Source organism: Paralichthys olivaceus, chromosome 14, assembly GCF_024713975.1.
Source record: "Paralichthys olivaceus isolate ysfri-2021 chromosome 14, ASM2471397v2, whole genome shotgun sequence".
Classification (NCBI taxonomy): domain Eukaryota; kingdom Metazoa; phylum Chordata; class Actinopteri; order Pleuronectiformes; family Paralichthyidae; genus Paralichthys; species Paralichthys olivaceus.
Window position 1 is genome coordinate 14,418,435 of NC_091106.1, and position 15,447 is coordinate 14,433,881.

General features: G+C 41.0%; 1 protein-coding gene across 1 annotated transcript; it reads left to right on the top strand.

Annotated features, from left to right (window-relative positions):
- Positions 1–488: 488 nt before the first annotated feature.
- On the top strand, positions 489–9,177 carry chst3a (carbohydrate (chondroitin 6) sulfotransferase 3a). Its single transcript, XM_020098328.2, has 4 exons — positions 489–1,206; positions 3,048–3,208; positions 3,571–4,122; positions 4,487–9,177. The coding sequence occupies exons 2-4, from the start codon at positions 3,129–3,131 to the stop codon at positions 5,181–5,183; spliced, it is 1,329 nt and encodes a 442-aa protein (XP_019953887.1). The 5' UTR covers positions 489–1,206; positions 3,048–3,128; the 3' UTR covers positions 5,184–9,177.
- The last annotated feature ends 6,270 nt before the right edge of the window (positions 9,178–15,447 follow it).

Genomic DNA, 15,447 nt, shown 5'->3' on the forward strand with positions numbered 1-15,447 from the left:
CAATAAACATCTTTTAAACGCTTCGAGCATTCACAAAGCAGTAAATCTATCCTGTCAATACTAAGTAAGAACTTTAGTCTAAAACGTATACACAGAAACAGAACATGACCAAAAACTGGTCTGTTTTGAATAGTGTTAACTGTAAACCAGGGTAGCAAGAAAAAACATTATTTTAGATAACAATCTGCATGTGCTACATTTATGAGGGAAGATTTGTCATTTAGAGAGGCAGATAGAGGGAATGAACAAGACTATATTACAATAGATATAGTGAGGGACAGTTTGTAATTAAGAATTATCACAATCCTTGAAGGAATCTAGAGTTGGATAAGCAAATACATATTGAAGGGCTGGAGGGTAGCAGGGTGTTGGTATGTGGGGAGGGTTAACAACTGCTAGAAGGAAAACCCTTAATGTGAATAAAATAGGAGGATCAACACCTGTGGGAGATGTTTGGGGGCATGATGAGGAGGGGGGGGGGGGGGGCAGCTTGTGATGAAGAGGAGGCAGAGATGATAAAGAAAGCACATAGTTGTAATAACTTGACTGAGCAAGGGCAAGGACGAGATCAGCTCATTCTGGAATTCTTGGGAGGAGGGTCGACACTGACTCCCCCTCCTCAAACAAAGTGAAGGTTTATATACAAAGTGGGGTCACGTGACCACTGCCTGCACAGGATGTCCCGCTGGGGTGGGTGGAGTGTGTGTGTGTGTGTGTGTGTGTGTGTGTGTGTGTGTGTGTGTGTGTGTGTGTGTGTGTGTGTGTGTGTGTGTGTGTGTGTGTGTGTGTGTGTGTTTGGGGGGTGACGTAAAGCGTGGTCCCAGCTCGCTCGTGCAGTCAGTTTGGTCCAGCGGCGCACGAGCGAGAGAAAGTTAGAGCAGAAAGTTTGGTGGCGAAAATATTCCATCCCAAATTGAGATGGCTGCTGAGATCAACTATTAACCTGCTGGTTTAGTTTTTTTTCCCTTGTGTTTTCCATCGTATGTTAGAAAATAACGTTCTTCTGGTGTTTGTGGAAGAAGTCCGCGCCTCCTCCTCCTCCTCCTGCGCGCTGCCTCTCATTCATGCGGCGGAGGAGCGGAGCCCGCGGACGAGGATACAATGAAGCATGTGTCCGAGACAATGCAGCGAGATGCTCCGATTCTGCTTCTCACGGGATGAGGGGGACGATTTGCTCGACTACAGAGGGAGACCAGCGGCTAAAAGGTTTGTGCCATGTCCCCACCTACCTGAACACCTCCATGCGTTCTGATCCCGGCAGGAAATGACTATAGCTCAGTGAATTACCTATAGAGGCAGCAGCGTATGTGCACGGTGGCGCGTAAACATCCTTCCATCCTGCCTTTTGACGCTATAAACGATGAATGATGATGAACTCCCCCACTGTTTCCACTCGTGTCAACCCCTGCGTGTGTGTTGGGTTCGTGTTTCCTCACAGGCGCAGGTATAAATGGTGTTTTGTGCGAATATGTAGGCTGTGTCCACCGTGTGGTCCATTCTAATCAATAATCCTCAATGTCACAGACGCGATCTGCCAGTCAAACCGTTTTATCCAGGTTTAATTCTGAGTATGTGAAAGCATCGTGTCAGGGAATCAGAGATTTCTAACACGCAGAAGTATTCATTCGTCTGCATTCATTCTGGTTGGTTCAGTGGTGGAGGGAAAAAAAGCTCTTGAATTGAAAGCCCCCTCCCCCTAAATGACTGCTATTAAATGGGCACCACACATGGACACACATGGGGGGGGGGGGGGGGTGTTCTTGGTTTCCAAATGCCAGTAGCATTAATTAATCACTTATATTGGCACAGATACAATATTCTAAACAGTTTTCAACATTTGCCCCATAACAGCTAATGATTTATCTTATCACCCCTGGATGAGCAGCAAAGCTTTCAGTGGGGATTTAGCTCAGTGTCTCCACGAGATGCTGCTTCGAGGCGTTTGAAGGCAGCCATTAATGTAATTTGTAGTGAGATGATAAACAGAGTGATGTGTGTTTCTGCTTGAGCAGATAGTCAGATTTGCCAAACGCTCGAGTGACTCTTGAATATGTAAAAACGCTGGGCTCGAGTGCTGCAGCCTGACAGTTGGACGGCTGTGGCATATTAAGCTCAGATAATTGGGTGATATTTACTTACAGAGCACACAATCACTCCAAAACTATACCCCCCCCCCCCGTCTACATTTCTTTTTTAGTAACATTATAATCCAATTTAATCAGAATTGAGAAATTTGGTCTACTGACGTATTTCAAATTAACTTTTAAGTCTAAATAGCTCATGTATTCAAAAGTATTTGTGACGCCTGTGTGTTCTGGTGAGGTCAAGTCTTCCTAAATTATTGATATAAATTACTCCGAGCAGATGGGAAGGAGACTGTTACTGACTAATAATGCAAGATTTGGTTTTGATACTACCTTCTCTGACTTGCCTGTGCTCTATGCTGAAAAATTATCTTGATATTTGCATCACGGATCACTTGGCTGTCAACACGTTGCGGTTTGCAGCTCATAAAATGGGCAAACCTCTGATTCCAAGAAGTGATACTGATGACATAACCTGTTAGGGAACTGTCTGGCTTCTTCAGATTTGAAAGGTGGAGTATGGAAAAGGCACAGTCATAAAATCAAAATTTGCTCATTTTCCCTGACTCAGTGCCATGTGGCAGTGTTCCACTGTGTTTTGAAAAACCACTCCTGTTTACATTACCTCCCTTTCTCCCATCTGTCTTTCTCCTTAACCCAGATCCCAGCCCTAGTTTTTCATATGCCTCCATGAAACATGAAAAAACTGTTTTGAGCAAACTGCTTAATATTCATCAGTCTTTTTTATCAATAAAGCACTGGTTGGTTTGTCTTTAAGTGCTGAGATAGAAGATAGTTATTGTAGTAAATTCCATCATGAGGCAAATTCTGTTTGATGATTTCATGGTATTATTTGACTAACTATTAACTTTTTCAGTTAGCAATACCTATCTAATACTTTTAGTTGTCATAGGAGTATTCCGTTTTTTGACTGTCTTTACTGAAATACCTTTCTTGTTGCAGAATGAATCTTTAGCCTCTGCAAGCTATGACCACCAAGCCGACCAGAATCTAGACGTCTAAGTGCAAAGCCGGGACTCAAGAATGAAGACCAAATATGCAATCGTCTTCATCTGTATTGTTGCCCTGGTCATCATCGAAAAGGAGAGCAATATCCTGTCAAGGTAAGAGTATTAAATCTGGAGAAGACACAGTAAGTCATGTGAGATGTTGAAATGTATTGCTTTGGTTGGAGTTCTGGGAAAGAAACAAGCCCTTTCTTCAGATTTATGTTCACTCCAGGTTTAGGAACAGCTCCGTCCTTCTGTATAAGTCAAGCTGACTGCCGATGCTTTTTCCTTGACCTGCTCAAAAAATTATATCAGGATACCCGCCTTCTCAATGCCCGTTTAAAATAGTCAAGATAGAGATGAGTGGAAAACTACCATTCATGCTAACCACCTCAAACATACAGTAGTAGATCCATGTACCAGTGTAAGCTGAATGCAAAATTAACTCTGCTTCGTTGATTGATTTTTCTCATCAGGGTCTCCGATAAGCTGATCCAGAGGCAGACTCCTCAGCTGACCCCACACTCACCACTGGATAACAGCAACACGACACAAAATGGCCCCCTGTCCATGCTCAAAATGCTGCTTTCTAAACTCACTGGTGCAAAAGGGAATTACACAAATTTTTCTGACGAGCAAGAGGATGATGAACTGGAGGATTTAGGGACGAACAGCTCCAGCAATGGCCGTAAGCACATATTGCTCTTGGCCACCACACGAACAGGTTCTTCGTTTGTCGGGGAGTTTTTCAACCAGCACAGAGAGAACATGTTCTACCTGTTCGAGCCTCTGTGGCACGTCGAGCGCATGCTGAGTTTGGCCGCGGAGGCAAACAATGGGACAGCTTTGACAGGAATCTACCGGGATGTACTCCAGGGGCTCTTCCTGTGTGATTTCTCTCCTCTTGAGAAGTTCATCTCTCCCCCACCTGAGGACCACGTAACTGCTGCTCTTTTCCGCCGAGAGTCGAGTTTATCGCTCTGTGAAAAACCCGTCTGCACTCCTTTCATCAAGGAAGTTTTCGAGAGGTATGATACATTCTCTAGATTCTCACTGTCACTGATCGGACAATCGCACCGTTGTAGCTGAATTTACCCAAAATTCATTCAAATTTGGTTCTGAATCAAATGTAGTTTAACATTTGAACATTCAGGACATTGTGATGGGTATTTCTCTCCTTTTTGTGACATTGACATTTTGGCATTTTTAAGTGCAAATTCTTGTACCTTTGACTTTATTTAAATGAATGAGACATTTGCTCATTGTCCTGATAATTCACCACTTTTCGTGCCCATACAAGCTTTGTAAGTGTTTTAATTGCTCTAAGGACTCCTGCTTTGCATCTCTATGAAAGATATTTATCATGTTAACCCTAAACCACTCTTCTCTTAGGTTTCACTGTAAGATTCATCGCTGTGGGCCGCTGAACTTGACTCTTGCATCTGAGTCCTGTCTTTCCAAGCAACACCATGCCATAAAGACTGTCCGTGTGCGCCAGTTGGAATCATTGCAGCCGCTGGTGGAGGATCCACGTCTGGATGTGAGAGTGATCCAGCTAGTCCGAGATCCACGGGCCATCTTAGCATCCCGTATGGTGGCTTTCTCTTCTAAGTATCAGACGTGGAAGTCCTGGGCGCAGGACGGCCAGGTGCCTGAAGATGATGAGGAGGTGAAGAGGCTCAAAGGAAACTGTGATCAAATTAGGATGTCTGCAGAGGTGGGACTGAGTCAACCTCGCTGGCTGAGGAACCGCTACATGTTGGTGCGTTACGAGGACATTGCCCAGTATCCGATGCAGAAAGCAGAGGACATGTACAGATTCACAAGGATACCATTCAGTCCCCAAGCTAGGAAGTGGATTCTAAGGAACACCCAGACCACACCGAGAGCGAGCGACATTTACTCCACCCAGAAGAACTCATCAGAGCAGGCAGAAAAATGGAGGTTTAGCATTCCCTTTACACTGGTTCAGGTGGTGCAGAGAGTGTGTGAACCCACCATGAAGATGTTTGGGTACAGGATTGTGGATGATGAAAAGATGCTGATCAACAAGTCCATCAGTTTGCTCGAGGAAAGAATGTTTCATTAGCTTGAAGGTCCCAAATTGTAGCTGTGAATCTGCAGAACTCTGCACACAATGCATCAAACCCAGCAGGAGCCATTATTGCACAGACCAAAACTTGTAAGCAAAGCTGTCATAAGACACAAAATGACTGAGTATTTAGGCCATACAGTTCTATTCATACTCACCAATGATGTGCCTCATGAAGAGCCACTTAAAGATAAAGAGAAGTATTTATTTGCATACTGTGTTCTTACTGAAGTACTTAAGTTATGTCATGGTACTCTAGATACATTCATACATAAGCATAGACGTCAAGCCTGCCAGATTGCCTGAGATTATTATATAAGATTTTATTGATAGATGATTATGTTTAGATTTTCAGGGATAAACTACAGTGAAGGTGAAAGTGATGTGAAAATGATGTGATGTGAAAGTGAGAGTCGTCATACGGTTAATGATATAGTGATAATACTGCCTAGTTCAGCCTGTTTTCTATATCAACAGATCTGCACGGGGATATCATCACTTTAGATTAGACCTGATCTGCGTTGATAGGACTTTACATAACTGACTCGGGTAAAGTGAATGTTCAAGTGCTTTTTCTGGTGTCTTCATGTGGAGCATTCATATCCTCTCAACAGTGCACCATGTGAAAATACAGTTTAATCTCTAGCCCCTCTCAGATATGCCCTGAAATTTTCCTGGGGTTTCCCAGAGGGGCTGTATGTAGGAATGCAAATGTACAAGTTAGTTGCTTCCGACATGTTCCATAACTTTTCCTGCCGCCACTAGTAAAGTGTATGCAAAATGGAGTGAGCCCATGTGGAAATACAGCAGGAAAATGTATGAAATAATTCACAGTTAGCAAGTGAGCATGTTGGTGATGCTCATAGTGCATGAGAGATGCAAAACTGAAAAAAACAATAAGAATATAAATAATTTAGTATGAAGAAGAGTGCCACATACATAGCAGATACCAACGACGATATCAACTTGCAAAGATTCGATGATGATATGTGATTGGTTTTCTGCAGTGGAATTTTTACGTCATGTCTGGCCTCTTGCATACTCTACCCTTGGCACCAACCCCCGCCACTACCGGACATCTTCCTGCTCCTGTGAACACGTCTGACTGGGACAAACCCCGGCTGCGTTCTTCATGTTTAAAAGGAAAATGTCCGGATCAAATGTTCCAAAGTTCATGTCTGAAAACAGCTACTGATGTCTTAAACCAAATGCCATTTAAAGCAGTTTTTATTCCAAAAGAAAGTTGGTAAAGATAAATATATAGTATAATACTCATAAGGTTAAATAAAATAAGGCAACGCTAAAGAAGAAACATACTTTACCTCATATACCTTCATGTGTCTTTAACATTCAAGTGCTATTTTTTACTCACTACTCAGCCAGTAGCTATATTTCCCAGTGTTGCTTCCCCACCCGTAGTAAACAGACAGTTTGATGTCAATTTAAAAAAGCAGCTTCTCCTGCTGCTCCTGTCGGCAGCTCGCTCTGAATGAAAATGAAACGACTCTGTTAAGTCAGAGCTGATCCATATATGTCAGAGAAATATGCTAAGACAACTTTTAACTACACAACTTAAAGCAATAAAATCACGAGAAATATGAAGACGTGCAATTTTCAGTCATGACATGTTTTGGGTTTTGGTTAAATATATACAATGTGACTGTATTAATGTGGACTATCTCTTTAAGTGAAACCCAGGTGCTGTAGCGTTAACTGTCCCTCTTGACGGTATATAAAGGTAGCCTCTGTGACTCTGCTTCAATGGCAGCATTGTGTTCAGCTTGGCTGAGGTACCGTTGAAACTGCCGGCCCGCTCATGGAAAAAGGATATGCATAGATATACATATAGTAGTGGGCTTATACTACCTTACTGTTGAAAACATAAATATGAATACTGGCAGATCTTGAGTTGCCCAGATTTACTACTTAAGTCTTCAAGCTAAAAAACGAATACTGTGAAATACCAACTTAAACAATAAGTGTAGTCAGAGTGGACACACATTCAGATACCCAAGTCTAAATAATATGCTGGGAGCAGATATGTTTGACTGGTGGTTCAACCTTCACAGAGAATTTATTGTCAACTTCGTTGAAAAAGTATTAAACCGTCACTCACTACAATGGCGCTCAGCGATATGTATAACTCTGCCAAGCAGGAACGTGCACAGACATTTTGGGGGGCAGGGGCTCAAATGAGAAATAGGGCACTTCTCATAATTATATATAAAAAAATGTTTTAAAATCAAAAGTTATAAACGGGGCGTCGCCTCTTCTGCAACAATTAAGTTAAAACAGGCTCTGTGTCTTTACCCTGACTGTGCATCATGTTACGTCTCGTGTTGAGCAGCAGGATTAAACGTGTCTCATAAACTCTAGAGCGATTAAAAAAACACAAATCAGTCCTGTACCTGTCCTAATAACTTGTGATCAGTGAGGTTGTTTAAAAAAACAGTAAAGTGAGCACAGGTCAGAGAAAGAGTGAGGAGGAAGCAGACAAAAGGGGACTTTATCTAGAGGAAGAAAAAGTGCAGGGGCAATTCTATTTGCGTAAGTGCCAGCCGCCAAGGCAGTAGAAGTACAGTCACTTTAAATTCAATCAATCTGCACCACATTACACACACTCGTTATCACTTCCCTAAATATGTCTTTTTTCCCCCTAAAGATCTGTGAATTATTTAATGGGGAATTGGTGAAAAAGTAAAAAAAAAAGATTTTATTGATAGATGATTATACTTAGATTTTCAGGGATAAACTACAGTGAAGGTGAAAGTGGTGTGAAAATGTTGTGATGTGAAAGTGAGAGTCGTCATACGGTTAATGATATAGTGCTAATACTGCCTAGTTCAGCCTGTTTTCTATATCAACAGATCTACACGAGGATATCATCACTTTAGATTAGATTAGACCTGATGTGCGCTGGTAGGACTTTACATAACTGACTCGGGTAAAGTGAATGTTCAAGTGCTTTTTCTGGTGTCTTCATGTGGAGCATTCATATCCTCTCAACAGTGCACCATGTGAAAATACAGTTTAATCTCTAGCCCCGCTCAGACATGCCCTGAAAATTTCCTTGGGTTTCCCAGAGGGGCTGTATGTAGGAACGAAAATGGCAGAGATAAATAAAATAAATAAATTCAATCAAGCTGCACCAAATTACACACACTCGTAGTTATCCCTTCCCTAAATATGTCTATTTTGTTCCTAAAGCTCTGTGAATTATTTAATGGGAAGTTGGGGAAAATGTAAAAAAACCATCTTATCTCACGTTAAAGAAAGTGACAAAAAAAAAACTTGGACAGGATGGACAGCCGCTAAAACATAACATCCTTAGTAAGTGAACTAAGTGCTATGTTTTATTTTAAGGGATCTAAGTTTAAACCATCTGTCAATTCATCAGTCTCAAAGTTTTGGGGTTTCAGAATGTGGGCTATTGAAATGTCATGGCAGTAAAACATTATAGTATTTTTTTATCATTTCGGTGTTGGGGTCAAATAATAAAATATTAACTTTTGTGTCTGTATTTTATGAGGTGAAAAATTGGATGGAGTCACAGTCATTGTTCTGGATAGATTTATCCATCAATATACTATTTATACTATTTATACTATTTTTTAAAGCAGTTTTAATTCAGCTGCCTGACTAAATACACAGCATAAGTTTAAGCCTATCTCACCTTCTTTAAAATGTTGGACTAAAGAGAACCAAACTGAGGATACAGGTTGAAAATATTTGAGGTTTTGACGTTTCTCTGCTGTGAAAATGTGTCACGATTGTAATACATTGCAACCTCAACAAATTCAAGATGACCACAATTGCTTTTCTCAACAAATGAGCAAACTATAACATGTGAGAGCCACATTGTTTCTCTACTGAGGCCAAAAGTTTGATACTTTAAAGGGAAAAACTCATCAAAGAAAGTGATAATGTTTCATAGGTTGTCAAAGTTTTGTCTTGCTGTCATTGGTAACTATTAAAACTTCATTTGCTATCACATTCTGGTCATTCTTGCAGACGAAACCAGGGGCCAATGCACAAGTTTATGTTTAAGCAACTAGAAATGTACCACACAGATCTAAATGTTAGAGTTTGTTCTGTTGAAATGATCATTCATTTGATTTCTTTGATAAAAACATGGCACTTTGAAGCTGTTACTCTCTTTCATGTGTAAACGGTGCTTCTGTCAAACATGACATTGTTTCTTCCAATTTTCAAAGATCCAAAGTAAAACCTTCTGTTGCTCACCACATTACAAATACTACAGCGCCAGAGGGTTAGGGTTAGGGTTAGGATCTGGAACAGGAGGTTGTAGAGGAAGTGTCTCTGGGCTCTGAGCTTATGGTATTTTCATTATCATTGACCAAAAAGTGTGTTTATATAGCACTTATAAAGTTATCCATAGTTTTCTTAATGGGAAAGTTTGCCTTTTTCTAAACGTATACCTCAACACACAACATGTTGTAACTGAGCATACAGATTATTACCATAACAGTAGAAATGTCAGTATTCCTTCCAGCATTTCTTGAAAGTAGAAAAACCTGACTCCAGATAATCGCTTGTACAATCATTGCCTATAGCTATTCCCTCTTCAGGGATTTCACAACAAATATTTCTATTCTTTTGTCAACGGTTTTTTTTTTAAACGCTGAAATGATGGGATGGTTGAAAAGCAGGTTAATGTGGAATTGTTTACTCGGTCTCGCCCCCTCATCCAAATGCATGCTGTTGCCAGGGATCCCCCAAAAGGCTTAGCGGGAAGTGACTGAAGAAAAAAGGCCCGAAACAAGGAGCCCATTCAAGTCTGCATTCTTTCTGTCCCAAGCTGAGAGAAAACACATTAGAGTTCACAGCTGTTGGTCAAGCTGGTTTTCTCCCTTTTCATTTCCATGATGTGGAATATTCCCACAGCAACACAGCAGATGTTTCCAACAGGCAAAAGAGGAACAGTCTCGGTGCTAAGTCATTGAAGAGCCAGGTCAGGCCTGGTTTCACTGGTTGTGGTGTTGCTTTTGACCACCAGAGGTGTTGTAGAGTAATGAGTGTGTTACCAGCACAATGATGCTCATGCCCACTATGAAGAAATGGGAATTCACCCTTCTGCTGTGTCATTCATGCAAGAAGAACATTTACAGAATGACCTGACATCCAGTAACTCAGAACAGTCATGCCTTCAACTTTAATTGAGATACATACACTGAAAACTAAAGTTAGTATATGGTTGTCCTTCAGACAACACCCAACAATTCCACATATGATCAACAGAGGACAGGGTAATGTGTTGCAAAAACCAACAACAATATATGAGAATAAAAGCCAAAATACCAAACTATCCCAAATTTCTTTTGAAAGTTTATATCCACAAATAGTTGAGCAAGAACTTCAATGTTTGTTGTTTTAGCCCTTTGTTTTATTTGGACTAATTTGCCACTGTGATAAAAATAAATCTGTATTTAAGCTGTGTAGAAAACATAAAAAAAGATTAGTGTTTTGTGACGTACCACCATATACAGAAATAAATCTGCAACCCTCCACTTAAAGTCCAAAGTCTTTTTTAGTCCTGACATGGGAAGAAAGTTTCAGTTACATTTTGGCTCCACTTGCTCAAAGGGTGACACTGGTTTAGATGGTCATACCATTAAAATGACTGTACCAACAGATGCCCACTGTGAGCTTGTAGCACGCACAGATTCAATGACTCTATTTGTCTGGTGTAAGGGAAGGGAGACGGCTTATAAAACAGAGCCCCCCCAGAATCTGCCTTCTCTGGCTCACAGCCATGTTCTTACTCTCTTTAACATCCTCTGACCCACCACAGTGTTCTCACATTTAACAGCTAGTGATTGTTTTATTTTGTGTATTTTTGGTGTGTTTGGTTTTTTGACTTTTCTCTTTTTCAGTGATGAGTTATTCAGTGTCACACTATCACGACATCACTGCTCCAGTCTGTCTACCCACCCCTCAAGCAAACACACGTTCAAGCAGACACTGTACCCCTACCTCTCTCCGAGCACACTCCGTCTCCTTTTACTGGCTGCCCCTCTTTGGAAGGTAAATAAATCCTGTGGTTGGGGTGGAACACTGAGTGCCCTCATATGCCTCTGGAGCTGCTCTCCCTGAAAGAGGCCTTGTCTTTGCCTCTGCAAGGTGGCTCCACTTGGCCAAACACTGGGTATATGCTGGAGCATCCAAAATCAGCTGTAAGAAAACATGATCTACAACTAAGTATGTATGTATGTATTAACAAACTATACACACAGTGATCAATTAAGGACATGTTATGTTCATTTACAGCTAAGATAGGACAGTACTGACTGAGCTTTAGTGTTAAAAGCTGCATTTGTATCCTGTGTGTCCAGCAGAGGGCAGTACAACCCACAGGATCATTAAAAGTGGTGAGAGCGTTTGTGTGTGTGTACTGTATGTGTGTGTTTGTGTGTGTGTGTGTGTAAGTATGCACATGTCTTTCAATAGTTACGAGGGTCAATTTTGGTTCAGTACCATCATTGAGAGGACATTTTGACGTGAGGACATTTTGACATTCAAAGCACTGTTTGATGGTTAAGACTTTAGGTCTAGGGTTAGAATTATGTTTAGGTTAGGGTTAGGCATTTAGTTATGATGGTTAAGGTCAGGGTAAGGGGCTAGTGAATGCGTTATGTCAAGCAAGTGGGGGATACAAGGGTGTGTGTGTGTGCGTGTGCGTGTGCGTGTGCGTGTGTGTGTGTGCGTGTGCGTGTGTGTATGCTGAGAACATATAATTGTATATGTACACACAGACATGTGTAAATGCATATATGTATGCCTTTCATGCATGCAGCCATATGCACATTTGCATGTGTGTGGGCCCTCTCTCCGGATGTTGCTCATATGTGCAGCAGTGATTGTTGCGTCACTTTATCTTCCTCATTACAGGACGTTTTCCTGCAGCTGGAGACAAAGCAGATTTTGACTCTTGCTCATGCCCATTCCTCTTCAATCCATTATTTGGCTCTTTGTTCCCTTCAATGCGTCCCCAAAGCTCAATGGGACGGAAGTGTGAAAGATGTCCACATCAAAGAGGGTGCAGGCCAGCACTAATCCGCAAATAATGACAGGCAGTGCAGGAGCTGAACTTAACCCACATCCTCTTACTTACTAATCTTAGATGGTATAGAGCAGTCTCTGATGAGGATCAGCATTACAACGCAACACCTGCAGCACAAATAAAGATGATTTAGAATTGTCTTGGTCCTCTTAAAAGAGCAAATGAAAAAAGAGAAAATGTTCAACAACTTATGTTTTATTATGATGAAGAGCGAACACTTTACTACTAGGCTTTCCCTTCTTTCAATATGCCACATTTAGCTGGAAAACACTAGCAAGGGAAGTAAAAAGTATATTTGAAATGATGAACCACGAAACTCTCACACACACACACACACACACACACACACACACACACACACACGTACACACCTTTTTAACCGTCAGATGGGCAGCCCTTGAGGGGAAATTCTTCCTGACTCACCTGTACCATTGTTTCCTCCGCTCTTCCTGTGTGAGGAGCCTGTGTTGTTTGAATACAATGGGGTCAGGGAAATCACAGCACCTGTCAGACACACACTCCATCATCGAGACAGCGAGGACTTGACAATAAACAGTGCATATGCTCAACACAGACTCACCCCATCTTCTTGTTTTGTTGACTGTGCCATCGCACAGAAAAACATGTATGAAGCTTGATTGGCAGAATAATTGTCCCTGCGTTTTTATTGTCTTCTGTTGCATGTTTCTCTCTTCTTTTTTATTGCATATATTCAGTTTTTATGGAGTATTACTACTTTCCTTTTGTTTTATTTATGTGAAGAACTTTGTGACTTTGGTCTGAGAAAGGTGCTTTATTAAACTTACTTTACTTTAACTTTCTTTCTTTCTTCATACCATTTAGTAACTGAGACTGTTGTATGTATTTTGGTTTGCCATTTAGCATGACTTTGTAGCATTGCTTCTGTGCACTAGTTGTGTGGCAGAATGTTCTAAGAAATCAACAACATCATTGCCATTTATTTTACAAAAACAGCAACGAACAGAAGTGATATTGAAAAACAGAGCAGCCGCATCCTCATCAGAAATCGATATCTAGTGATATTGTTCCATCCGCTAAGTAAAACTTTTTCCATTCACTTTTTAATCTCCCAGTGAACTTCACAGCAGCAGCCAGGTTATGTTAGAGTGACACAAAACAAAAGGAAACAGTGTGCAGCTGAAAATCTTCCAGACGCCAAGCACAATAGGAAAGGTCTATGTGCAGTGCCAAAGTTAAGGATTAAAAGTCACTCTGGGAATGTCAGCTTCGTCAGACAAAACAATGGCATCATGCCTGCCAACACCATTTTCTTTAAAGTTTATCATGCCACCTCCAAGAAATGAAACTTTTTTCCAACACAAGATTATAGCAAATGTCATTATGTTGCCTGTGGTATTTATGACCTTCAATTGACCAAAGCTCAAATGGCACTGTAGTCGAAGAGAAGAAGATTTTGTGTGACATCACTCTTCCTCTTATTATGCCACTGCTCTTCGGTCACCTCTGTCCTGAGTGATGGGTGTACCCCATCACGGTCAGCCCCAAGACGATGCTACAGTCATCAATGTTACCTTATCATGTGTCGTCTCCTCAGCACTCCTCTGTCAATCAGTCTGCTGGACCAACCCTCTCAAGTTGCATGAGCTATGATTAGCAATTTCTGCCATTATGTATCCCCCCTGCATAATTCATGCCCCTAGTTCTTTCTGACTGTCCCCCGAGAGAACATGAGAGGGGAATCCCACCCTGCTCCAACAAAACACAGAGGGCTTGTCTTGAGCTAAGTGTTAGAAAATAATGCTGCAATTTTAATTATCTTAACACTGGAGGATTTATAATTGATGAGGGGGTGATCGAAGGAGCAGGTTTACCCCTCTCCCTTCAAGGAAAAGAAATGGTGTGGAAAGTGTTTGGTCATTAGGCCGTTGGGGATCCAGTTCTCTCCTGATCTCGAGATCAAGTATGACAAAGCTGCAGAGAGGAGATCCCATACACCGACCAAAGTGGAGCAAGCATTTTCCCTTCCTTTTAGTTGAGTCTGCTATTGTCTACGTGTTATTACCCTGAGAGATGGTGAGGTTCGTCATCGAAGAAGCCTGCTCTGGTTCGCCGTGGGATGTGCTAACATGACAATTAATTTAGGTGGAATGAGAAAGCAGAATTGGCTGGAGCGAAACACCTCAGTAAGACAAATTTATTTATATAGACAGGCAATTCATGGTCTTTTACAGAACATAGAAATACATAGAAAACATGGCATTAAGCAAATCCTAACCAATGAACATTGAATTTAAAAGTTGATAAAACTGAAATCAAAGCAAATCAAGAACTTTAATAGTTTAATATTAAAATAAGGGTATTGCAATCCAAAGCATTCAGTTGTTACAGCAGCAAGCAAGTCAGAATGAGGTAGACAATATAAGGACCTATTGTGATGTGCAGATGAGAGAAATGTGCCAAAACCTTATGGTGACCTTGATTTAAATGACAATTTTAACAGACCTCAGTTTGCTTAGTTTTAATCCTGGGAAAACTTGTCTCAGATGACCTGAAGGATCTGAACACTTCCTGGTGTACAAGTAAATCTGAAACACCATTGAAAGTCTGTATTAGGAAATGTAAAGGACTGTAACCACTAGGTGATACTGAATGTGAAGTTTACATCTGGTAAGTGCCATAGTTTTCCATGTAGATGTTGAATAGAGGAGGCCCCAGGATGGACCCTTGAGGAACTCCACATGTGATTTTTGTTGGCTCAGATTCATAATTAAGTCGTCCATGTATTGTGATATCATTTTAACCAGTTAATGATAATGCCAGAAATTTGTAAACACTTTTCAGGTTTGTGGAACAGTCTTTGATTTGATTGAGTGTTTTCATTGATTATGCATTTTCAGATTTCTTCTGTGTTCATTCTGCTGCTGTCAGTAGTGATGCTTTTTTTCAAAATAAACAGAGTATTGATAAGAAAGGGTAACATCAGCCAAATCAGAAATGTTTGGATCTTTGGAAATAATTAGGTCTAAAATACAATATGTCCCTTGTGTGTCAGAGGTTTATTATTAATGTTTCTTTTCTTGGCAGCATTGGAATAAGAATTCAATGAATGAATGAATATTATCTAAGTGATGAACTGAAAAGAGGGCAAAGGGATCTAAAATAGTTCCTGTCTTTCAGGGCAGAGGGTTGTGGGGAGGC

What these genes read in the sequence shown, in the direction of transcription:
- chst3a (XM_020098328.2), top strand. Translation starts at nt 3,129, where the DNA reads ATGAAGACCAAATATGCAATCGTCTTCATCTGTATTGTTGCCCTGGTC. An exon ending in GAGAGCAATATCCTGTCAAG is followed by an intron (nt 3,209 to 3,570) that starts GTAAGAGTATTA and finishes TTTTCTCATCAG; the next exon opens with GGTCTCCGATAAGCTGATCC. An exon ending in ATCAAGGAAGTTTTCGAGAG is followed by an intron (nt 4,123 to 4,486) that starts GTATGATACATT and finishes CTCTTCTCTTAG; the next exon opens with GTTTCACTGTAAGATTCATC.